Raw genomic sequence first — 25,842 nt, forward strand, 5'->3', positions numbered from 1 at the left:
TGAATGCATTAAAAAAGGCCTTTTTCAACTGCAGAAGGATCTGCGTGGCTGGACTCTAAACGCAGGCAGAGACATACTGACGGGCCCCCATGCCAGCAGAGCTCTTCGTGAGATCAGAACCTCGCAGCAGAAGCAAAAGAAAAAACTCTCCAGAGCTATTTGTTGGTTTTCTAACTCAATGTCAAAGCTAAGCTTGAACTGCTTTTTTTTCCCCGAGGCGCACACAAGAAGAAGAGCAGCAAGAGAGTCACCTCTGGACAGACTCCCCCTTCTCTCAGATCTCATGACAGATGTACTTTGAGGCTTCTAATCACTGGGATAGGTGGTGTAACTATACAGGACTGCAGTCCTGTAGATTTCCTAAGATTGCAGGGGGTTGGGAAGATCGCATCCCTAGCAAACTCCAAGCAGGACAGAAGCCCTAGGATACCACAGCAACAAGACAGCTAAAGTGGTAATGAAAACAAGAGCAGAACTGAGATCTGTTACATTAGGATTACTCACCAGGTGTGCATTAGCCATCAATATTGCAATAGAACAAATAAGGCATGCAAATATTTTGGCCATCTCATTGGCCATTATCTTGTGCTTTTCTTTGTTTTGCAGAAAGAATGGGTGAAGATTTAAGGCTCAATCATATTTCAAAAAGAGCACTGCTAAATCAGTTAATTTTGTTTATATCCTGCATATTTCACATTGTATGTGTATATACAGAGAGAGAGAGAAGACAAAACCTCTGGGACTAGCGTATGTCATTAATTTATCCCACTGGAATGTAGATAGCTACAGTGGGTTCAACCTTATTTAGCATTTACGGCATCTGAGCTGTTGTTCTACCACCAAATCATCTGCTTAAAGCAAATAAAAATTACATGGTAGGATTTAACATTGTCAAGTCAGTCATTTGTACTAAGGCAGCTGCTGTTACATTTGTGTCTTCTGGTTTTGTTTTTCTGACTGCTTACCCCACTGCTTGGAATAGGAGTTCTCCAAAAGAAGTTTAGTCTCCATTAATGGATTGGTTGGCTAAGTCCCATCCCAACAGCAAAACTAACATCAACAGAGGAGTATAAAAATATAGCAGTTAGAAAGAATACTTTCCAACCAACACACAGGCAGAAAAGGAAGATGACACACTGTAGTCATTTTCTGACCATCAATGCATTTAAAATATTATAAAATTAGTCATGGAAACAGAACTGAAGATCCTGGGAGATCTTTAGACACAAGTTGAAACAGCAGGGTAGAAAAGTAAATGAGCACTCCACTTTTAAATTTAACAGCAACTGGCAGTGCTCCTGTAATTAGCATTTTCTCAACAGCAAACATTCTGAATAAAGAATGTACCGTATCTTGAATCCCTGTGCAGTACACACAACTTGCAGTTTAAGTGAGCTGGCAAAGCAAAGGTAGACAAAATTCAGAGTTCAAGAATTTTTGTGTAGAAATCCCCTTCTGTTAACAATCAGACCAGATCTGAATTGCATAAAATATTCAGGTGCCTTTTAAAGTTATAACAGAATAAATACTCTATTATCATTGGTACATTCCTTTCTCAATCTAGGTATACAATAACTTAATATATTTAATATTTAGATAAACAATTTTTAGTAGATGCTTTGGCAGTTGAATTCTTACATGTTCTCTATTTCTACAGAAGTAATTAGTTATGTTTTCGGAAAAAAATATCTGTATACTACTTACAAGAATTATATGCTGTACAAAACAGCAGTACAAATCATCACTGCAAACTGTAAAAGAAACAGCTAATAAAAGAGTATAAAAAGGAATGCATATTTGCTAGAAGATACCCAACATTCACAGGAAGGAAGAAGATATATCTGCACCATGATTTTTTCTTTTCTTGCCAATGAAGCCAGAGAAAGATTGTCAGTTATTTGAAAAGCATTTCACTTATTCCAGTTTATGCAACAATTGTGTTTCCTACACTCCACACATCAGCATTACAAACTTTTGGGACAGATTTGTTCCTTTGGGCAATGCTTGTTCATAACAATTAAAAAAGGGTAAAAAAGTCTTCAATCATTTGTTTAGTCTGACTAAAAAGTTACTAACTGGTACATTAGGATAAGTGGGCAATAGGTGTTTCCTCCTTGCAAAATGACTGTTGTATTTTATTTGTAACGAAAAAAAAAAAGATAAAAACATGGAAGGATCTTCTGAGTGTTCACACTGAGAACTCTCTGGTTGGGCAACAGAGTGGAGCAATGAGAGTCCATAAATACAGACAGACACAAACCCAACAGGAGACCATCTTAATCCAGAAGATGGACCAGGTTCCGGTGAAGAATTTTTCAATCTGAGCACTTTCATAACTGTTAAGGAAAAAAAAAAGAAGCAATAAACTCACTATTGATATCTCTGACTGCAGTATCCTCTGTTTTTCCAAGTGGGTCACAGACTTCAACTAGGTTAACCCAGACATGAAGCAGGGGACAGCAGCCCTTTGTAGAGCAAGATCTTGCTCAAGAATCACCCGGGAAGGACTTGTAACACCTCTTCCAGCTTCTTACTTAAGGAGAGAAGACACACTAATGGCAGAAGTTCCCATTCACATCTCCCCTCTCAACGCAGAGACATTACTCAGCTTTAAAGAAATACACTTACTGGAACCAATGAGTTACTGTCATCATCACGTAGAGCGAAGCCAAGAAGAAAACAAAGTGGAAGTAGGCATAACTGTACACCGTGCTTTTCTTCTCATCATAAATCACAGTCTGGCCTCCCCTTTTTTCAATGTGGTCTTCAGCATCAGCTGTATGAGACAGGAAACAAGAAAGCATTTGCAAATTTAGTAAGAACTGAAAATGGCAGCTGACTTCACAAAGAACACAGCAAACACCTATGGTGTGATTTAGAAAAGTGTGATACAGAGCAACACTTGAACACTTCCTTGCCCTCAGGGCATGGGCCTAAGCCTTTAGTAAAAGAAATTCAACTGCCACTGAAATCCTGCCTTGTATCAGCTTCCTGGCCTACTGGCTAGTTTTTGAGCATTTGCGTCATTTAAATTGCTCTACCTGTACAATACTCTTCTGGCAAGTCCAAGCTGATAACCCTGATTGTACCAGGTCTGCAAACAGGACACTCCCCTCCTAACTCACTCCTGAACTGCAGTCCCTGCAGAGCTGCTGAGCCAAAATTCCAGCAGTCAATCACACCCATAAGCATGCAAAGAGCAGAGATTACTTTTTGTATGTTGCAGTAACGAAATGTCTCGTAAGGAATTATTAACTAGCTTGTTGTTTTAAAATGGTATTGTTACATCCCTTGCATCCTTCCCTAGCCTAACTTTGAGTACTTCAGCTGCTTCAGTTCAATATGCTACAGAACAATGATACAAGCAGCTCTCCGCAGCTGTGTCCTTACTGTCTTGGCTTTAGTCTGAAAGCCACAAGTCAGGTAAATTGTGCAGTGAAAATGGAATTACCATCTCCGTCAGGCACACAGCAAAAGCAGCAACGAGCTACCTGTGGAACAGAAAACAGGAAGGGTAAGAGTCTGTGCTACAGCAGAGAAGCAGAACAGTTGGTGAAGGAAGGTCTGTTATGTCTACGCTACAGACACTAATTTAGAAAAGTCTGGTTTGTATTTCCAACCAGCACAAAACTCAAATTAGGATTAGCCAAGTAGTTAATAACAGAGCTTTTTCTAAGCTTCGGAAAAACCTACTCAGTAAGATTTGGAGCAAATTAACCATTCTCTAAGAATTACTCTACCCATTTCACGTAACTCAAGGTCAAACACTGGTGCAAATAATTAGAACAAAATGGTGGAAAACCTACAGTAAAGCAGTTGCACATTAGTAGTTCAGAGGAGATGCACCTCTTCAGCCTTGCATCTAAGTGCTTTTTAAATAAAAAATTTCTCTACTGAAATGAAAGTATGAGGAACTTTTAAAACCCTGCTGCATGGGTTGGAAATCACAACTGCAGAAGCAAAGTCAGAAATCTACTTATCTTTGCAAGATTTTGCTGACATGGAACCAGAATGAGTACAAGCAGAATGAAGATTTTTTATTAACTGATGGAAAAAGGGAAGTTGAAATTGACACTTTTTGTGTTGAGTGGTAACATAAACGTGAAAAGGGTGCTAATCACTCAATAAATATGTAAGTAAGTGCACTTTCTGCACCAGACCACAGTACAAGTCAGCACTTTCTGTAGTGCATCACCAATGTTTTTTGTTCTGATAAAATCCTACTCTGGGGTTTATTTTGGTTGTGGTCTGATGAAGACAATGAAAATTCCCTTCCCCAACTGTTACGTCAAGCAGTCTTTATAGCATGAAAGTCTATTAACTGTGTTAAAATATATTAGTTCACAGTATACACTGCAATGTAATGAAGCAGTGGAGTTTTACTGGAGACGTTGGTATTGTTCATCCTTAAGTCAAATAAACTAAAGGACAGCCTGGCCCTGGAAATAAAGACTTTGCTTCTTGGAAGCTTAGAGCTGTCCATAAAGGTTAAAAGATACCCCTGGACAACCAAGATAATGCCAGCATCCTAGCCCCTCCAACACATCTTTGAAACCCGCCCAGCATCATAGGTAAGTAGCTGTTGCAAGACTGACTCCAGGGATGTCTGGATCAACAGGCAAGCGGCAAGAGCACTGCAGAAATATAGTTGCTCTGCAAAGTTTTACTATGACTAGTAATCGGTGGTGTGGGTGTTAGTCAAATCATGCTATAGTTGAATGCTTGAAGGGTATAAGGACCCTGTGTAAAACCACATTTGGGGTAGCCCAATTTGGCTGGGACACCTCATGCGCATGAATAAATATTTACCCTTGTAATTCTATACTTTGTGTTCTAGCCTCTCTCGTCGGTCAGCACGGGCCAGTTGCAAGTTTTCCTAACACCCCCAAAAATCAGGTAGTAAGCCCTGCATATCCATGATTACACGTACTCACTGGGTTCATAAACTCATGAAAAGCCAAAAAGCACATTCTTTTTTAAGAGACTGGCTAACAGTTTAAATAAAACCCTTACTCCATATCTCTTTCTACTGCTGTGCCAAGCCTCACCTACAGTGCCAGCCTGAGCTCCCCTTGGGCCACACTCACATTCTGATGCAAGTGCTGTGTTCCCTCAAACTTTTTAATCAGTTGCAATTAAGTCCTCGCACGCACAGGTGAAACTAGCAACGCTGGCCGACATACCGCTAGCCCCTCGTAACACTCAGCTGTCTCCCGCACAGACGCCAACAGACCCTCCGCACACCACAAGCGACTGCAGAGCTACGTTCAGGCTCCTGGCCAGGAGACAAAGGCCCTTTGCCACAGGGAAGGCAATCTGAGTGCAATTAGTTGCTCTTCACCAGGCATTTCTTTATCCTTACATCCAGCGGCTCTTGTACCGCTCTTTGAAACCAAACGGTCTGGAAGTAATCCTGTCCGCAAGCACTGCGGCAGACGGGCCGGACCTTCCCAGCGAGGGGGCCACATCCAGCCTCCGCCCCGCGCCAGCCGCCCCCAAGCTGCCCGCTGCTCCTGCCGCAGGGCCCACCGCAGCCCCAAGCCCTTTGGACGAGACCTCCTCCTGCGGCGCAGGCCGGCGGGCACGAGGGGCGCCTGCTTTCTCTCCGGTGCCCTCCGCCCCGGCCTGCGCCTCCTCAGCACGGGGTGGGAAGGCACACGGGTCCCGCCGGATCTGCCCGAGGAGGGCCCGGCCACGTCCCGGTGCCCGATGCTGAGCCCGCTGGCAGGCTGCCCGCCTGCGAGGGCTGGGGCCGGAGCGAGGAGCCACCGGGCGCTGAGCTCCTCAGCGCTGGGCCCGGCGCCCCGTCCAGTCGCACCGTCCTGCCACAGCGAAGCTCCTCCGGCACAGACATGCTCCTGACAGCGTATTTCCATGCATTCTCTACGGTGTGTCTAAATATTTTGATGGTTTTAATATTTTGTGCCAGCCATGGAAACTGGTTTGCTGCGAGGTGACTGTAAAAGTGAGATTTGGTAAATAATTATTAGAAACCTTATACTAACACTATGATTGAAACAACAGACAAAAGTATAGCCAAGCAATTAACTAGTAGAGGTAGTTACTCATACGTTTTGCAGTTCTTTGCTCTTATGGCTAGATGTTCCCGTATGCTAGGTGAGAGCAATGTTGAAACTGACCACGTGTGATTGAAACTGCGTTAAGCTTCAAGATCAAAGAACAAGGACAAGAATAAAGACTTCAAGCACAGCCAACAAGAACTTCAAATGGGTCGGTGGTCGCAAAAGCAGCCCTTCGACTCAAGTGAATCCTTCATTGCGCATGATCGGATGTAGGCAGTACTATGACAATCAGGATCATTTTTACGTGTATGTATACTAATCTGATTAATATGCAATTAGTTATTCTATATAACCTGTTTGTGCTAATGCTGTGGTATGCACGCTAGGTGGAACTATCCCCCGTGCATCCAGCGCTGCAATAAAGAATGCCTGCTTTCAAAAACTCCAAAATGAGTCTTAAGAGAGTTTCTTCGACCAGCTTTTCGGTATCACTCCCACAGTGAAACGTGTTTTGTGTCCCCATGCCCAGCTACTGCAAACACCAAGTGCCTCAGCAGATACTTCTGCGGTTTTGGATTCTCACAAACACGCTGATTGAAGACTTGAAAAATAGAAGTTAAAGCTGCAAGTAACACCAATGGAGAGACAGCTAGGGACGGAGATTCATCCTCCAAACACACAGATACATTTGAAGAGTGACACTAGAAAGCCTAAGCAAGGGGTAACTGTTACTTAGCAAAAACCCGCTCATTTCCCAGTGCTTCTGGGTGTTCTCAGCATAAGAAGGCCAAAGAAATAGGCAGGTTGAATGAAGAAACCTGTACTGGTGAAACAGGGACAAGAAATATAATCTGAGTGAGATATAATTACAGGCAAAAAGAAAGGAAGTACTTATGTGTGGAAATAAAAATAAGAGATAGGAACTTGGGATCATAGTCAGTTGCTGTGAGAACAAAGGCAACCAGGACCGCAAATGTTTAAGAACACCTCCACTTCTTTTTCTGATAGCTTCCCAGCAGACTCTTCCTTCACATGACAGGACATGAGCTTGTATGGAGCACAACAAGATTTACAGAAAGTCTGCAGGACATTAAATAAACTGCAAGAGCAGCAAATTATTTCAGTACATAAAGGCACCTCCACGACAAGCAAGAGCTGCAGAAGGGCCAATGTGGACAAGTGTTCTGTCGATTCCATACCTAGAAGCACATACAAACAAGCTTCTGTTTTCACCTAATTACAGATTACTTAGCCATGAAAACAGCAGCAAGAAAAGCACATGAGGAAGTCTGCACAGAAATCCTGTGGAAGGAAGCAAGAACTCACTTCGGTTTCAGGTGTTGCATATATTCCCCTCAGTGCCTCTGAGCTTGCACGTGTTGTTGAGGTCAAACTAGGAGCAAAAGAAGATAACGTCAAAACCCTCGGCATAAGTATAAGCCCAACAGGATGATTTTTCAACACCACAACAAACATAGTCTATTCCCATGTCTAAGCTAAGCATTTGCCTGGATATAGGCATATATCAAGCACTAAGCATGTGAAACATTTGTTCTGCACAAGTATAAACCAGCCTGACAGCCAGCTACTGGCCAACTCAGGCTGAATCATGAGCTTAAAAGTAGGTCACTCCTGAAAGGTGGTGAATTCATCACCATCAACAGCAGCAAAGAGCTAAGCGCTCCAATTTGCAATTCAGAAGAGATCTCCCCTGCTGTGCACAACCAATGCTTTTATATTAACTTCACAGCCATCACTTAGACTCAGCATTTCTGCAAAGGCTTTGCCAGTGAAATTACACCAACCGCTATTGTCAGTGTACCAGTTGCTGGAAATCACTTTCTTGCATGACTGCAGTCGTCTGGGGGGGAATCCTGCCTGTTTTCTTCTGATTAGAATAATTTCTTGCCCAGTCTTCCCCTTTCAGGATGTGTAATGCAAACTTCCCATTACCCGCTGGGAGATGTGTGTTAATGCTTTGCTGTACACACTGAGCCTTAGTAAGCAATACTTGAAAACATTCCCCTTGAAGGCCTTTCTACCCCGCTACATGGTGCACTTCCCCTGCAGGCTATGTGAAGCTTGTCTGCATTCCCAAAACACCTTCCTGGTGCACTGAAAACACTGTTCTAATGTGAACTAGATCCATGACACATGATATTCATACATTTGATACCAGAATTATATGGAACACATATCCATATTTGATAGCAGAAGAGTAGCTGTGCTGCCTCTTCAGAAAATCTCTCATTTTCACTTCAAAATTATGATGGAGTTTCACTATGTGAATTTTGAAGTGGACTGATTCAGAAGTAGAACCTGCTCAAAAATGTGCAGCACACAGGCAGTGCTGTCTCCTGGCAACCTGCACAGCCAAAACAACACCTCTCAATCATCAGCAACTCACCCCCCTGCCCTGTCCCAGAGCATGACTTAATTTATTGATGTAGGCTGCAATAATACAAGGTGAGCATCACAAATACATAGGCACAGACTTTTTTAGAGCAGGAGATCACTGGCAAATCCTGATGGCAGTACTGTGCTCATTGCTTGTTCAAAGGAAGCCCTAAACCCTCCCAGTTTTGTTTGTTTTAAAGACCCTCGAAGAACAGTCACAGCCTCTGCCAGGAGGCTACAGAAATTTCAGATACTTTTTTTAGATGGACATAACTGCATAGAGTTTTTCTTATAGAAAGAGTAAATACAGAATCAAAGCACCCTGAGACTGTTTGGGATCATGCACAGCTGGAAATGCCTTCCCCTCCACCTCTAGATGTAAATTGCTCCATCTGGTTTTAATGAAATATATTGGTTTCAAAAGTTGTATTATCTTGTTGAACATTTTTGGCTAAAACATCTAACCATTCTGAAACTGAGGAGAATGTGAACCTTTCAGCTCAGTTCTATGCTACTTCTCCCCATTACTTTGTCTGCATGAGACCTGCTATAAGCCTTCACTAATTGGACCATAACATTGCATTTACAGTGAGGTAACTGCAAACCCCCAGACTTACCAAGAATATAAAATGCAGCCAAACAAAATGGTAGTACCCAGGCCAGTAACCAGGTTTTCATCTCTGTGCAGGCCTTGACTAAATTCAGGTACACAGATTGTGATGTTCTGATTGTTTTCATCCAGGACTTCACAAAACAAAACAAAAAGAGCAGTTAGCAAAGCTCATTTCACTATATTTCAAAGCAGTCTTCAGATTGAAGGCTTTCAGCGAAATATTTTTATTACTTCAGACACTGGGTAGGTACATTTCAGTTGTTTCTATCTATCTTTTAAAAAGATCATACAGAAAAAATTCTGTAAATCTGACCTGGCAGATTCTGTGTTTCAGGCAAAACAAAAATGCAACTTAGCAGAGTACTAAAATTTCTTGTTTGACAAGAGCAGACAAACAAGGAAAGAGACTGTTTGGTGAACTAAGAAATAAGAAGTTGGAAGTTTACCAACACTTCACCCAAGACTACAGAGTCATATAAGACTGAGATAGTACAGACCTGACACCATAAATTTCTTTGACAGCAGGGGTGCCTGGAGGACAACTATGAAATTCATACTCAGTGAAAAACAGGTGGTGTGTAGTTGCCCTGTTCTCAGGCTGATACGTAGAAGACGAAAGAAAAGGAGATGCACCAGTTACAGGCAAGATTTTATCTTAACGTCTAAGCAAATGCTACTTCTAGGTCCTTGAAATGAAACCAATTCAGTTCTTGAGATACCTCTGGCTTTTTGGTGTCTGCTTGGCGTCAAGGCAAGGCAGACTAGTAGCACGCAGCATCACCCTAAAGCAAGAGATTACAGCTGCACCTTATCTCAAATCAAGAGCTTTTTGAGCCAATACTGTTTAAGACAAACTGTGTTCATATCTCCTCTTTCCTTCCAGCAGCCACACTGCATCCCCATTAGGACAGCACAACTGTTTGCAGGGGCAGAGGGCAAAATGCACCAAAGGCTACAACCTGGGTTAAAAATAAACTCAAAGTCAGTCCCCTGACCTGGCGGGGAAGGACTTTGCATGGTCCTGCAGGGCTGCACAAACAGCAGCACACAGCAGGGACAGCGTGGAGGTGGGAGCAAAAGAAGGGATGACAAGCTTTATAGAACACCCTGGCCAGAGATGTGCAGAATCCCCCACCTACATCCATCAGGTACACTTCTGCAGCAAGATAGGCCCACTGTTTGGCAGGCCTTTTTGCTAAGTCTGGCACCAAAAAGCTAAGGCACACTGATAAGCACAGGTTCAACAGACATTAGCTTTTGTTTGCCAGTTCCTTCTAAAAACATTTGCAACCCTGCTTTTTGAGTGTTGCAAATAAATACTTGCAGCTTACATTTTCTTCAGGCCTGGTTTGCAAGGTGGCCAATTTGTGAGATGGCCAATTTGAAAGTCCCTCCCTGAGTAATGAGTCAACATTAGGTAAGTTCATGGCAAATCTGAGTCACAGGGCATGGGACACCTTAGTAAGTGCCAGTACCCCATACATTCTCCAGCATGTGCCACTGTAAAAGCTGCACAGGCCAGTATGAGAGTCCTCATCACACAGACAGTGGAGAAAGGAGCATCTCTGAGAGTAGATGACAACCATGAGAGTTCTCTGGCCTGGGAAGACAAGGAGGAACATCTGATTCAGGAGGCCTGAGGGACTGTGCTTCATGCGTACTCTGACAAATGCAATAACCACACTTACAATACATACCAGAAGAATCAGACCATTCACTTAACTGCTGAAGGCTTTGACTGTCACAGGCATGAAATAACACAAGGCCAATGATCAAACACTGTACATCACTTTCTTCCCCTTTTTTCTTCTTTTTTTTTTTACACGGTGTCAAGTCTTATGAGTCATTCAGATGCCTTTTAAATTAACTTCTATATTCATTCAAAAACACTGCTTAAGCTCCGTAAGTAAATCTTCCACCTAAATACTGTTTTTCTTTCTTAGCATTAGAATATATATGTGTGTGTGCCTGTGCCTACACAAGTGTGACAGGGTCCTTCCTCCATCTCTCCCCTTTCTTCTTGGGAGGTGTCTGTAAAAACTTCTCCTTCCTGCCAACGGACTTACTTTCCTCTAGTTATCATTATTTCAACTATTTAGCACTAAAAGTTGAGCAATAATAAAGACAGGGGTTTTAGCATTATTAATTTGAATCAGAAAAGTCTTCTTTAAGTGAAAAGAATGCTCCCTGTCCAAATAGGTGAATCTGATGGTTACCTGGGAAAAGGAAATAGTTTGAGTTGTGCTTGTGAAGCCTTGCTGGGTTTTTGTAGCATAAAGAACTTAGAAACTCTAGGGAGTTCCCTACTCCTGGCTTGCAGTGCCGATGGTCAGAAGGGAAGTGCAGTACAGGAACTCTGCTGAAAAACAGCATCATCTCAAACACCTGCAGTATAACTCCAAGTCCCTTCTCAGAATGTTTCCTCTCAAAATGAAAGACGAGCGGTACTCAAGTTTTTGCTCCATTAGAAGTCCAGAACTAAGGCTACCTAGCATACTAATTCTAGGAGAAAAGAAGGGATTTTAGTATCCACTCTCATGGCCAGCACCTACTAACTGGTGGTGGACCTAGTAGACTTTTGGATGGAGCTGATCACCCAGCTGCTTCCAGAGGCATCCAAGAGCCATTTGTTCCAACTCCTTTCCAATCACATGACCAAACACATCATGTATTCAGTCATGTCCTATCATATGAGAACATGTGCTTGCCACATGAGGAACAGGTTACAAGACTCTGGGAAATTTGTCTGTAGGAAACAGACTGGAATTGCTCTGGTGCAACATACGCAACTCACCCAAGGTAAATTAAGCTCCCCTAGACCAAAGCGTTTAAGATAAATGGAGAGTGCCAATTGCATGGTCTCTCTCCTGTACAGATTTATTTTTAGTATTTGCGATTTCTTCTGCATAGAAGAAACCAAACCCAGCACTCCTATCTCTCTGAATTTGTTCAGTCAGGTTTGCTAAATTCTTGCTTTTAATACATGGCATGTCTAAAAGAATTTACATAAAGCATCAGATAACTTACTAGTTTCTGGTGGCTTGCTGGATAGTGCTGAGAAAGTGAGGTACATGACGTAGCAGCTGATAACTCCTGACTGCAGCAAACCAGAATGGGGCTGGCCTTTACAATAAAGAGGAAAATAAGTGATTTTTGCAGACATTTTAACAAATTGAAAAAGAAATTCATACCCTTTAAAGAACAGTACACTAGTATCTTTCAGAAGAGAACAGTACCTTTTATGTTTTACTTAAAGCAGTTCATAAGTTTTTGAGGCAGTTTAGATACATTTCCACTGGCATGTAAAGAGAAAAGAGCCTGTCCTTTAGTTCTGGTGGCTGTTTTAGAAAGGCATTAAAGATTCCCACATAAGTAAAGAATCACCCCTCTGCTTTCACCAAAAGCACCAGCTTTCCAAAAGCTACTGACAAGCTGCCATGATGGTTTTATTTGCCTGTAAAATTTGTGTTGGAGTCACTCAAATTACTATTTCCAGGTCCAATGTATGCAAGATACTAACAGCACACATAAAATATACTGAAGCATGAAATACTACTGTCAACTCCTCCAGGTCCAAACTTTACAGATAGTAAATCACAAGCAGTCAAAAGTAAATGGTAGAACAGTGGTGAATGAGCTCGACAGCCATCACCTCAACTGCTACCACGGCAAGAGCTGTCTAGGCTCCACAACACATTACCAGCCATCAGCATGTGAGCCTTGTTTACACTATGACTGCCTGATGGCACACCCAAGATGTCTCACACCTCTGTAGTTTTAGCAGCTGAGCTGATGACCAGCGATAGCACTTCATAGTGTAGATAAAGGACAGGCGCAAGAGCAGCACCAGCTCTGAGCTATCATGAGACTTTCTGCCCAGAACACGGCTCATGCCTCCAGGCACACAACTGTGGCAGCATCCAGAAACCCAGGAGAAGAAGAGGTCAGCAGACTCACGATTCTGGACACAGGGCGATATGGCCACCAGTGACACAAAGAGGCACAGGCCACCGTTAACACCGATCAGGACTTTGTTGTACATGCAGCCCTCTGAGCGTGTGTAGAAAAGAGCCATGAGGATGAGGGCTGCCACAGCCACGGAGTACAAGATGAGAGTGACCAGGGCAAGTAAACCATTCCACATCTGCTTGTGGTTTGCACCTGCAGTCCTGGGGAAAGAGAGACAAGCACCTTATCTTTGTCTTCCCTTCCCAGAGACAAAAAATTCTAATAGCTGAATAGTTCATATCCTCAAACACAAAACACAGTGCTTACTCTGCTGAAGCATGTGTACATCACTACACCAACACAGGCCCTTACAAAGTTCCTCTCGTGAAACAGAGGGGAACGTTCCTTAGCATTAATCTTCTGTGTTATCATGCCCAGCTGTTTCTGTAATTATAGCCCAGCGTGACTCCTAGGACTCCCAATCTCTGGGATCAGCCTGTCAGCGCATCTCAGCTCAATACTTCAGGGATTTCCTCAGCAGGAACTCAGTGTGCCCCAGACTCAGCTAGCAAGCGGTGCTCTTCACACAAGGACAGCAAAGGCATATTGCTTGATGTGCCTCTCTTCTGCCTCTTGCGCTACCCTGACAGTTTTACTACCCTTTCGCTTAAAAAGCCTTCTCTCCATTTGGGTTTATCCCACCAGTCTCCCTCAACTGAAGTGTGGTCCATCTTGGTTTTTTTTTCTTCACCTTCCAAACACCTCTTGCAAAGACCACTGTTTTTTTTAGGACTGGGAACTAAAAAAGTTGTTTTGGCACAAAAGGCTTTTTGGTACATAGAAGGTTTTGCAGGTTTTTGTTGTTGTTGTTGGTTTTGTTTTGTGGAAACAGCTTATTTTAAAAGAATATCTAATGTCAGAGAGTGCTAAAGTTAAACGCTGCTGCTGGAAATCTTTCATCCACAGAAAAGCAGCTACAGTAATTAGCAGTAAAAATATCTGTGGTATAAGGAGATCTCACCTATTCCTCCCTGAAAACAGCTATCTAGCAGAGCCCAAAGGTTTGCAAAACCTCTTCCTTAGTAGTCAGTATGCAAACTAGAACAAGAGAGGACTGCAAAGGTTTGTAGAAGAAGAAATGAGAGACAGAAAGGGTGGAGGTGGAGGCAGGAGTTCCTGCGTATATGTGGGAAGACAGTTTAAATATTTTAAATAGATGAGAGGCTAAGGGCTAGGAAGGTAATAGCAAATATGCTAAACCAGAAATTAAGTCAATGCCAAAATGGGGTATATGTGGATTGATAATGGAAATTGCATATTTAGATAAAAGCAAAGAAGTTGAAGAGAAAGGAGCAGTTCTTATGTCGAGAAAAAAAACTGATGTGCATTAAGCTGACACAAAAAAGCACGACACAAAAAAACTGCACACAGTTTCACTATTACATTTTGCAAATCCAGTTTTATTCTCTTGCAGCACTCTGTTTCTTAGCAGGTATATTTTCATATAAAATATAAAACAACTTAAAGTAAGAGGTTCTTGCATCCCAACATGCTACTAATTGGAAGCCAAGCAATACAGGTTAAGACTAAATCAGCAGAGTAGAAGTGGATAAGGAGGAAACATGTCCGCTGGGGAAGGAGAAAGTGGATGAAGCAAAGATGAACAGCTCTAAATATTGAGAGTAAAGTGTCTTATTTCAGAAATTACATCCATGCTACTTTTAAATTCTTTGTTGCGAGAAATGTATTGTTCAGGAGTCCACCAGAATTTTATGCAAATACTACTTGCTCAACACATACCAATTTTTATTCCATTTGTGTGCGAACTCAACAAGCAGGATGAGCTGAATGGCAATGAAAAGGAAACCTCCTGTTGCTCCTACGTAGCGCCAGGCTGCAAGGCAGAGAGGCAGAAAATAGGTCAAACTGCAGTTGCCTTTCCTTTGAGATAAAATGGAATTATTGTCTATGCAGTGAAGCCATTAACGCGGTCTGAATATCTCAAGCCCACAGATGCAGCAAGAGATGAGAGGTTTCAGCTTAAAGGCCAGCTCAGTTAACTCAAGATTAGCTCTTTGATGAATTCAGTTTGCAACCTGCTACATTTTCAAAATAAGCGTGTTAGGACATTTACTGAATTTCCCTAACCTAGAGAAATTTTGTGGAGACTATGAGTTACTATGTTCTGACAGAAAATACTGAAACCTTTATTGTCACTGGCAGGAGGGAGGTGGTGTGAAGGCATTTCACAGCAATCTAAACCCTGAAATTGCAAGGTACTGGAACCCAGTACTAAAAAGGGCAATTTCTTCCCTTCCAGGTTCCAGTACCACAGAAAAACAAAGGTGGAGCTTATCTATTTACAAATGCTGTCCTGAGCCACTCCCAAAGAGACGGGAACAGTTGGTATTTACTGACTAGTTTTAAGACAGGTTATTTGACTACTTAACCATTGACCTACATATACTGTATTTAGGTAGCTGTTTGGATACTTTGCACAACAGATCTCTTATGTGCAACATCAGAAATCTCTGAGGAAATACAGATACCTATTTAAATGTTTAGCTGCATATACAGCTTGTGCTGCTGTGCAGAGCCTATAAATGACTCCAGGTGTGCAGCTGATTTCAGTGAAGACAACCAAGCAAGTGCATTAGCAAAGTTACACCGTATCCTACCATTGTGTTTTCCTTTTGAAAACTGCTTGCATAAGTGAAGTGGAAAAACAGAACAGTCAGGGCACGTTACCCTTAGCGGATGATGTAGAGGGGTTTTTTTACTGTATCATAAGCTCATTATTTGAATGCAAGAAAAAATGCCATTTGTTTGGTTTTGCTGAACGTATTGTATGCACTCAATAAGCATGCTGTTCTTCAAACAAAAACAAAAAATGGAAGAAGCTAGCATGTAGAAAAGTACATACAAAGTAGGCAGGGAACAAGGTGTGCATATGTTTTTGGGAGAGGTAGAGTAGGAAAAAGCAGACCACCAATGGAGTGAGTAATTAAATAGCCAGACTCTCAGTATCTTCCACTGCCACAGGCAGGACACTGCAGGATGTTTTACGGATCCATCATAGATAAGGTTAGCATGGCCAGTGTGGATTTAACACTATAGCCCACACAAACCTAGTGCTTGCACGTAATACTCCTCCATGATTAACAAACTGCTAAGCATGGGAAGCGTGACAGGATCTTTTTTTTTTTTTTTTTTAAATAATAAGCAAACTGGGAAAATGCTTACAAAAAAAAAAACAGAATTAAGTTTCTTGATGGGAGGGAAAAAAAAGGAAAAACAAAACCACACAACATCCAAACCATCTGTAAATCTCAAATTCAGGGGTTGACTGGAGGACAGTTTAGCAGGATGTGCAGAATACACCTTCAGAGAGAAAAGTCAAAAGCTAATTTGGGGAAGAAAGCTTGTTATGCTGTATGTCCACACTAGGTCAGCCTGCTGTTGAGAAACAGCACCCTAATCAGCACAAAAAATTGTTTCCTCTTTCCCTAAACACGTCAGTTCGCAATGACTTTTCACCATGAACAGGGTCGTTCGCAAAGATGATGGGCAGTCTCGCTTGCTCCTGCCGCTACATCTTTCTAATCCAAACAGTGATTAGATACTAAGGACAAGCACATACAGCCATCCTGTGACTTTGCAGAGCAGAGGAATAAGGATAAGGAGCCCTTCACTTCTGGGGCATCAAACTGAACCAGGACCAAACAAACAGCTAGTAAGAGCAAGAAGCTGAATTACACTGTTGTGGTTTACTTGAAGTAGTTTTTACCTTAGTTTCCCAGAGCACTGTGCTCATAGTATGTCTGCCCACTCTATTCTCTTCCCCCGTGTTACTCTTTTCTGCTTTTAAACACCCTGGCTAGAGAAGATCAGTGTTGAAAACACAGGCAACCGAGCAAGCCTTAGTGGAAGCAGGCAGCAGACACAACTGCTCCTTTGCACTACTGATCCCATCCCCTTCCACTTGCCCAGACGCAACAGCTTAAGGGCTTACAAGCACCTGGCAAACTGAAGAGCAGAAACTCATCTCAGCATCACCAGGATTTTTGCTCCTAGCCCACAAGAGGCCTGAGAGAAGCCCCACTGCCCCGAGCTGGCATTTAAGCACTGGGCCAGTACCAGTATGCCTGTGCGGTGCCAGGGCATCTTCCAAAACTGGAAATGCTTCAGGCACAGCATCCTCAGCAGAGCACTCTCAACACGGTCCAAGAAGTCTACTATTTTACCTCACTGCATTTACGACACCAGCCTGAAAACTAACAACATCCCAAATTCTTTTGCAGCATTGCAATTTCCAGGCAGCAAACGCCAGCGCCTGGCCGGTCACTGTGCCCCCTTGAGCACTGGCACCTCTCCACTGTGCAGCACGGACCCTGGCTGCTGCACTATGGCAGAGCGACCTCCACAAGCCAAACTAACATGTGGCCCTGCGTTCTTGAGTGAACAATTTCTTGTGCATCATTATAGCTTCCTGCTTCTTAAAGAATTTGCAAGACAGCACCACAGTGGTATTTTTACCTACCCATTTGGCCTGCTCTTGATCAGAAAAAAACATGCTCTTTACTGCGTATTCACATACACCCTGTGCACACAGAGCTCCCCCCAGACAGCTCCAAATATTCCTTTTGCACCTGGACTATACTGCCTTTACTTCAAGAAATATGGCAATATTCACTTTGATTAGACCTTTAGGATTTATAACCACTCACAAGGTAGTATAGAATGAAGCAGCATAACAAAACAAGAAGGACATACCATTGAGGAAAGTGTCCTGATCAGGAATGAAGAAGGCTCCTGAGCACATCGCTGCCAGAAGTAGAAGTTTAACAAGCCAGAATCTGGACAAGAGGAAAAAAAAAAATCATCTGGTTCTAATAGGTGTTAGAGGTCTTCAACTAAAGTACCATGAGAAATCTCTATTTAAAGCCCAACAAGAGAAAAAACAGCCTTTGATGACTGATTGCCACTTCAGTTAGTTTTCACTTGACTGCATTATTTCTGACTAAAGCAGTAAAGTCAACTTTTGTTTTGGGTTTTATTTTGCCTAGAACTACACCCAACTGCAAAGTAGGCAGCGCAAACCTGTAAAGAGAAGTGGAAATTAAGCAATCAAACAAATACTCACCCATTATGAATGTATGCTCGGCAGCTTTTGCTGCTCTTAATTTTGATGGTGAACAAGAAGAACAAAAAGAAGAAACAGGCCATTCCAAAACAGACTTTGTACACTGCAGAGTATCCCACCAACTTCTCGCACATCTCACCCGCCTGAAGACCCTTGCACATTTGCTTGTAGAAGGGTATCTGAAAAGCACAACAAGCCATTAGATAGGACACAGTGCACCTTGTAACCAAGCATGTCTACGTCTATCCACCACTGACTTTTCACTGGCTTCATTTAACACGTTTCACTCTTGATACGCCTCAGCCTGGATTTAAGGGTTCAGGGGACATAAAGAAATGTAAAACACAAGGGACTGGAGTTTTCCAGAGCCTCCACTCTCAATTCCTTCCAGATGCTTTGGGGTACAAGTCCACCTACCTTTCCTTCAGCTCGGTTGGCTTACTGCCAATTATGGCTTATCCCCTCACCCTGGGGACCCTCTCCCTTCTTCCCACCCTTTACAGCAAAAGACTTTGATTGCTTCAGTAATCCAGCTTACATGAACCATATCAGTGGTTTTACCAGCCGAAGGGGCATGAATGGGGCTGCAGGGTACAAAGTTCTGGCTCGTGCTGCCCTCCGTGGAAACGTAGACCATATCACACCCAAGCAGCACAGGGCCAGCAAGCTCTCTCCTCTCCACCACAGCCTCTGAAAGGGAGTTGTGCCAGTTGCCCTGATTTTGTTTTAAATTAACAGAGAGGCAGGAAAATTCCACCTTTCTTTTGACTCATTAAATATTTGCCTTTGAGGCCTTGCTCTCGCCGCAAAGGGAAAGCAAACAGCTGCACATTTTGGCTTCAGTTTCACCAGGCTGACGTGATGCTGGGCAGTCAGAAAAGCAGGTCTATGTAGCCAGGACCCACTCCTGTGGGGTGCCTCTGTGCAGACACCCCCCCTTGCAGCCAGGGAACCATTCAGCTGTGCAGAAATACAGGCATTTAATTAGAAAACCATCGTTCATTTCAAAGAAAGAAGGGCCTCTCTGTACACTCACAGCCCTCAGCGGAGGCTGGTGAGACCAGTTGAGCAACACATCAAACCCTCTGGAGGTGATCACTGCTGCCTGCACAGGTGACTGGAGGAGAAAGACGATAGTGTGTGCCAGGACACAACATGCACAAATAAATAACTTGGGCAAAGGAAATGGGAATCAGACTTCAGAAAACATTCAGCCAGGCCAGATTTTGCTTAGGAAAAATATACAGAGATTGTAGGCAACACCATCCTCGAACATTTCCAAGAAATTAGCAAAGATCTCTCCTTCCTTTGGCAGGCAGGTCAGTACACAAAACCAGGGCAGGGAAAGAACAAACAGGACCCAAGAGCAAGCAATCAGTCAGCGCTCTCAGCTGAGTAGAAAGCCATCTGAGATGCAGGAAACAAGGGATAAACACGTAAACTGCCGGCTTCCCTCAGCAGGGTATGCAACTTCCCATCCCATGCCAGCAACCCAAACCAGTCATGAGCTCAAGAGCCCTCCTAGCAGTTTCCCCAAAACAGCAAATATTTTAGCAGCTCACAGCAATACTGAGTTGCTGTGCTAAGGGTAGTAAACCTAACTACAGTACAGAGCTGATCCTAGGTGGTCTAGAACCAGCCGAGGAGATGAAAAGCAGGTCTCAACACAGCTGTGTGGTGTTAGAAGAATGGATTCAAGCTGAGCCACTCTGAGATGCATTTTCAGAAGTAACTCATGGATCAGTAACCACTTCATAAGAAGCTGGACAGTAAATGAGCAGGTGTGGCTAACTCACATCCAAGAGTTTTTAGAGACCTCCTGAGAAATTGTCTAGAGCACCAGCAATGCCCTTCCCAGGTCTTGAAAGGCAATGAAACGTCAGACTGGGCAAACATGCCAGCATTCAAAAGCAAAGGGATTGACTGGAATAATTAAGAGACTTATCCATGCCCCAGTGATGCCAGGGCAAGCCAAGGGGCCACAGCAATGCCAGGGAAAGCAACTGGGCTATCAATTAATGCCTTCCAGTTCTTTGCTTATAACAACCATCAGTCAGCAGAGATTAAAAAGATACATAATATTGAACTAACAATATTTCTGAGAAAATTAGGTATTTGTTTGATATAGATGATATGACTGACCAAGAGGATGGATTTCTGTAAGATCTGCACTTGATACCAAGCAGCATTTTGCTTATGAGACTTAGAGAAACTAAAAAATAGCTGGAACTTGGTTAATTGACTAGCTAATTAAAAACAGATCTCTGGGTAATTGCAAATAGGCATCTTCTTTAATCGCATAGGTTTCTACAGAGATCTTGATGGGATTTTTGACCCATTCTCTGTGTTCTTTTCTCCATTTAGTAGTAATTTCCTTACAGATCTGGCTGAGAGAAAATGGATGGATTCACAAGAACAATAGCTCAGTTTGTGCCTATACAAACAACAAAGAGCTCAGCCCTCATGTAGTATGCACAACACTATGCAGTAATAAGTGATGGCCACAGGAATAGTCCTGTGGGCTTGAACGCCCTTTTTGGAGACCCATGATCCTGAAGGAAAAAAACAAGAATAAAACCAAACTCTTGGGGACCCCGGCAGATAAAAAACGTGAGCACAATGTTGGGGACAAAAGAGCTGATGTAATCAAAAGGCCACGTTTTCCTGAGAGGATGGTCTACTGCTGGAAACAATTTATCAAGGCTTATGTGACTTCTTCACTGAAAGTTAAAAAAGGACTAATTTTTTTTTTTAATTCTGTATCTCCGAAACATGTTCAGCTGCTGAGCAGCCTGCCCAGCCTATTTAATTTACCAGGCTTTCCACTTGCTGCATAGTTTTGCCAGCTGTTACAAGTCACAGATTAGTTATTTGCCAAGTCTGATACGGTGAAATATCTACTTTTATACCTTTAAAAGCAACATAAGCTAAATTCTTTGGCCTCTGAGTAGGGGACAAAGCATTCTTGCTGCAGAAACTCAGGATCCGCTCAGATAACCTAAACGCCTTGGCTGCTGTGCAAGCAATGATGTTATCACAGCGAAGTCAGCAATTTTCCAAGTACGGTGAAACCCTTTGAGATGATAGCAACATCTACAGAAACAGGGACAGACTGCCCTGAACTTGCTTTCCCCTGACTGCAAGCTGCTGGCGCCCAAAATAAAAGCAGTGCAAGAAGCAAGCCAACATGGCCACACTGCGTCCAGGCTCCAGTTGGCTGGGGCTTGGACACCTCCGAGCTGGGGTCTGTCTGCACCCAAACATGTGAATGCAGAAGTGCAGGAAATAGCATCAGAGGAGGAATAGGAAGGAAAATGTGTGTGGAAATGGGCCTGAAGAGCCCGAAGGAGACTGCTTTCATCTGGATGTCCTCATCTAACAGAGGGAGAATGTGGCAGATGAACTTTGTTATGGAAATGGAGGAAGCATGAAAGAAAATCTGTGTAGGTGGGGAGACAAGGGCAAAAAACCAGGTAAAACTGCCTGTCTTGAGCAGCTGAGAAATGGAATAGAAAAACAAAAAACACTCAGACCAAAACACATGCCATATTGTACCTATGGCTAAGTTCTTATCAGAAATAGGCAATGGGAATCTGTACTTTAAAAACTCTTTTTTGGTAGCAAATTTGGTTTTCAATGTACTATAATGCAGTTAAGGGCCAAGATACAGACCTGGCTGGGGAAACAAGCCTGAAAGCATGCTCTGCCAGAACATGTAACCATCTAGAACCAAAATGCTTTGACACAACTGAACTGGTTTTTACTGGTGTTCGTTTTCTTTCTTATTTTTCCTTTCATTATTTAAGTAGGACATGGATATTTTCAGGGTGAAACCACTAGTTTTGAAACAGCTTTAAATTTAAAAATTTAGTAAAAAAAAAAAATCAAAACACTATTTTGACAGACCAAAACAATTCTCTCCCTTTTCTTCCCTCAATTATCCTTTCAAAGCCTGTGAAATGCAACATGTTCAACAGAACATTTGTGAGTAAAGCTGTACCTGTTTTTCAAAAAAACAGAGTAACTGGAAAAAAGAAGTAATATATGGATCAAGGCGTAGAAGCACTTCTTCAAGTTGGGTCCTGCTTTGCTTCATTTTGGAACAGAGTCAAGTCTCTTTGTGTAACTGCTTATTGGTCTTTTCTGTCTTTCTGTCCCCATCACTGAGGCTCTCATGTATTGACTGATGCTCTAGCCCATCTTTTGCCTTGAAACACAACCTTGCTCCTCTGAAATCTATTCTACATGCTTCCATTCAAAATATTTTCCTGGTCAAAACCACCTACTCCTTCGCTACCCCTCCACTGCCTCTTGCTTCTTTCCCAGAGATCAAACACAAATGTCTTTGTTTCTTTGCACATTTTTCAGAATTTAACCCTTTGGGCCTCTCTCTCTCTTGATGCCCCATGGGCACAGGAACAGCTCAGGAGATGGGGAAGAGTGAAAGCAACAGAGAAAAAAATCCCCCTCAAAAGACACCATTCAACTCTTAAGGCTCACCACAAAATATGGTGTCCTCAAAATGCTGCTGGTTAGATTAGGAACCAAGGTTTTGCAACCATAACCAAATACTCCACTGTGTCCTCCCACAGACACATGGTTTCATCTACCTGCCAACTTTGGTGAGGATGTGGAAGTTGAGCTCCCTGGGACAGTGCATCATTTTTCTAGCCATGTTGCAGGGCACAGAGCAGGTCCCCAACTCTGGGCTGCCACCTGCAGAGCCTGGCATCTCGGGAATGGAAAAACTGTCCTAAATGTGTTTTAATAGACAGAAGGCATGACCATGGGGGTAGATAAATACTGCAAAATAAATACAAACATTTTTAAAAGTCTCTGTTTAAGGTAGCCGTAAAAGATGTACATTTGCTGTTACTTCCTCTCAAAATAATGCCAAAGGACCAAGTGCTACAATAAATACATTTAGAACTACTTTAGACTTGGGAATTTATAGCCAATCAATCAAAAAAACTTCTCCCTGACAAGGGAGAGATGGCTTTCACGTAACATCAGCATGAGTATTTCAACTCTAAACTGGTAAAGCAGACACACGGTTCCCTGCCAAGATTATAGCTCCATAAAGGACTGCACTAAAATTTCAATTTTTTTTTTTAATACAAAAATTTAAAAATTCTTACTAAAATGAATTAAAATTCTGTCTCCTCTCAAGAAAGAGAGGGTGAGGTCCTAGAAGCACCATGCAAAGTATTTGCTTACAGTCTGGCTTCAGGAGCTAGAAATGCTCCATGATCCAGCCAAAAGCAAAGGAATCAGTAAGTGCCCAGCACTTTCAAAACACAGTTCATTACTGGGAAGCTGAGACTGGTTAGTCTGAATAAATATTTTCAAGGTGCACTCTATTACAACTGGGCTGAATTAGCTTCAAGAGTCTTTGAACTTTTAACAGCCCCGAACATAATTATTAAATTAGAGAGCAGATAAAGAAAGCCTACTTTCAGATGGTCCATTTCCTATTCAAAGACATCAAACGCTCTAAATCAAGAGGGCGATTATCTTTCCACTTCACACTAACAGCTACTCTTTGTGCCATTTCTTCCCACACTGAGCTTTCAAGACTATGAACTGGAAAAGAAATTTGGCAATACTGAAAAGCATGTTGTTGAAGGCTTCTTGAATCACTTTTCTGTTGGATAAAGAGCGAGTATTTTTTGTTAGGGATACAAGCTGCATTAAAACCACACTACTGATGGAAAACGACTTTATGAAATTTGGATATGAGCGTGTAATTTGTCTCCCACACACTTGAGTTGCTTGGGCTATTCACTTTATTGCCAAGCTAAGCATCTATTAAGTCAAAGTAATTCCTGGCAAGCAATTTCAGCACACACATGTTGAATAGTTTTTAACTTGCAGCTGACAGGCAAACATCATGTCTGCACTGGGTGCTCTTACAGGGTTGTCAGCAGCTCCTGGTGGCTGGGGGTAAGAAGGTGGCACTAGGATAACTCAAGCAAAGCACTATTATATGGAAGAAAACTAGAACAGAACATACAAAGAGCATACAATGGGAAGAGAGGTAGGTCACTAGCAGCAGCGCACATAAACCCTCAAACTAGCCCTGTCATAAGACCGCTGGTTCATCTGTGTTGCAGGCACAGGGTGCTACCACCAGCTTCTGGATCTGGGCTGCTGCGGAGGGAAGTGTTTCACAGACAAGTCAAGTGCGGAAGGTAAGCAGGGCATCAACTTGACCAGCAACTGGTTAAACGAGGGAACTGCCTTAACTGTGCACCCACTGGCACTCCCTCCTGGGAGGGTAACACAAAACAACTAGATGCCTGCAGCGAAAGAAGCCTTCTGAACCTCCAGGGCAAGCACAGCCACAATCTCGAAGCAGGCCCAATGCCAAGTTTGGTGCAGAAACTTAATTTTTAAGAATTAAGCAATCCAGACATTGTTCCCTCCACTTAAATACAGACTTCTCTCCTTGTAGTTTGTAGAGGGCAAGAAAGAGGATTTGTGCTACTCAGAGCAACTTGGGTGGCTTGAGAAACCAAACCAAAGATGTGGTACAACAGGTCTAGTGTGTGACCGCAAGCAGGCTGGTGAGCAATTAGCTTAGGAAAGTTATATTAAGACTCTGAAAGAAACTTGAGTCTTAAAATCTAGTTTTAGCCACTGCTTCTTTCATGCTTTTGAAGCTTTTTAATTAAAAAGACAATTAGAGATGAACAATATCTGCTGTGGTTAGAGGCCATGTGAACATGATGACTCAACACACCCTGAAGAAAACCCCTTGTAGAGGATCCCCAGTGCTATGCATTGCAGTAGTCTGTCACACAGCACCAAGAACACAGAATTAAAATTATAAATGCAGCATTTGAAGAGTTATTTTCTGACTTGCTGCTTCTGCTACTAAACAAGCTGCCAGAGATGAACTCAACGTCAGACTGAACCAATTTGTTCTACTATAACATGTTCCCTAACAGCCTCTAGTGACACTACCTGCACAGCAAACCTGGGATAGGTTCACTGCAGCAGGTTTCTGCACGATGAGAGGAGGAAGGCTGCTAGTCCTATGATCCTTGACTCTTCCTGTTCTGAAACACACTCGATGGGTGAGCAATTGACAGGAAGAGGCTGAGCATGGAAAATCATCCCATCCGGGTTTGGAAGTGGATGGGTGGAGGGAATTGACCGCCTCTTATGAGGGAGTACCCCTACACATAAAGAGCTGTGGAAGGAGCCCCATTTGCTTCCACGGGCAGCAGTGGGTTCATCTCTCTTACTTACGTGTGTTTTCATTTCGTTAGCTACTGTTGTTGACATCATGACACAACAGATGATAGTCACCAGGATGAAGTAGAGCGCATACATGAAGCGGGTGCTGGTTGACTGTTTTATCTTGGGGCAGCATTTGCAGCACAAGGAACAAGCGGCAGTACCACAGCAACAGGCCAACTGGAAAGTAAGACAAAAAACACAATGTCATTCCATCACCGCCTTCAGGTTTCCATTGCAAAAGTCAGACAGGGAAGCTGGGAGACTTCTTGTAAAACTCCAGAATTTCTTAAGTCCTCTCCTCCCAATTGAACAGTATTTAAACGGAAGAAGACTGTCTTGTTTATCAAAAGTAACTAGGTTTAAGCACATCAGTTTCTAGCTTTTCCACATGCTAAGGATGACAGTGTAGAGGATGAGGAGGAGCAGCTCCCACATTCTTAATCCTGCTTTTTGCTATCTCTGTGTAGCTCACG

At 42.8% G+C, this 25,842-nt stretch overlaps 1 protein-coding gene across 1 annotated transcript; it reads right to left on the reverse strand.

The window, feature by feature from the left end:
* Positions 1-510: 510 nt before the first annotated feature.
* On the reverse strand, positions 511-25,544 carry SERINC5 (serine incorporator 5). The gene is made up of 11 exons (XM_010580495.1): positions 25,379-25,544; positions 18,125-18,303; positions 17,755-17,837; positions 14,782-14,875; positions 12,991-13,202; positions 12,061-12,156; positions 9,038-9,164; positions 7,350-7,416; positions 3,452-3,491; positions 2,629-2,776; positions 511-2,336 (listed from the first exon to the last, which is right to left on the reverse strand). The coding sequence occupies exons 1-11, from the start codon at positions 25,460-25,462 to the stop codon at positions 2,189-2,191; spliced, it is 1,278 nt and encodes a 425-aa protein (XP_010578797.1). The 5' UTR covers positions 25,463-25,544; the 3' UTR covers positions 511-2,188.
* Positions 25,545-25,842: the final 298 nt, after the last annotated feature.

This window comes from Haliaeetus leucocephalus, unplaced genomic scaffold (assembly GCF_000737465.1).
Source record: "Haliaeetus leucocephalus isolate CR32 unplaced genomic scaffold, Haliaeetus_leucocephalus-4.0 Scaffold722, whole genome shotgun sequence".
NCBI lineage: Eukaryota > Metazoa > Chordata > Aves > Accipitriformes > Accipitridae > Haliaeetus > Haliaeetus leucocephalus.

What these genes read in the sequence shown, in the direction of transcription:
- SERINC5 (XM_010580495.1), bottom strand. Translation starts at nt 25,462, where the DNA reads ATGTATGCGCTCTACTTCATCCTGGTGACTATCATCTGTTGTGTCATG. An exon ending in GGCTGCATTTTATATTCTTG is followed by an intron (nt 7,417 to 9,037) that starts GTAAGTCTGGGG and finishes TTTTGCTCCTAG; the next exon opens with TTTGACCTCAACAACACGTG. An exon ending in ATGCAACACCTGAAACCGAA is followed by an intron (nt 3,492 to 7,349) that starts GTGAGTTCTTGC and finishes TCTGTTCCACAG; the next exon opens with GTAGCTCGTTGCTGCTTTTG.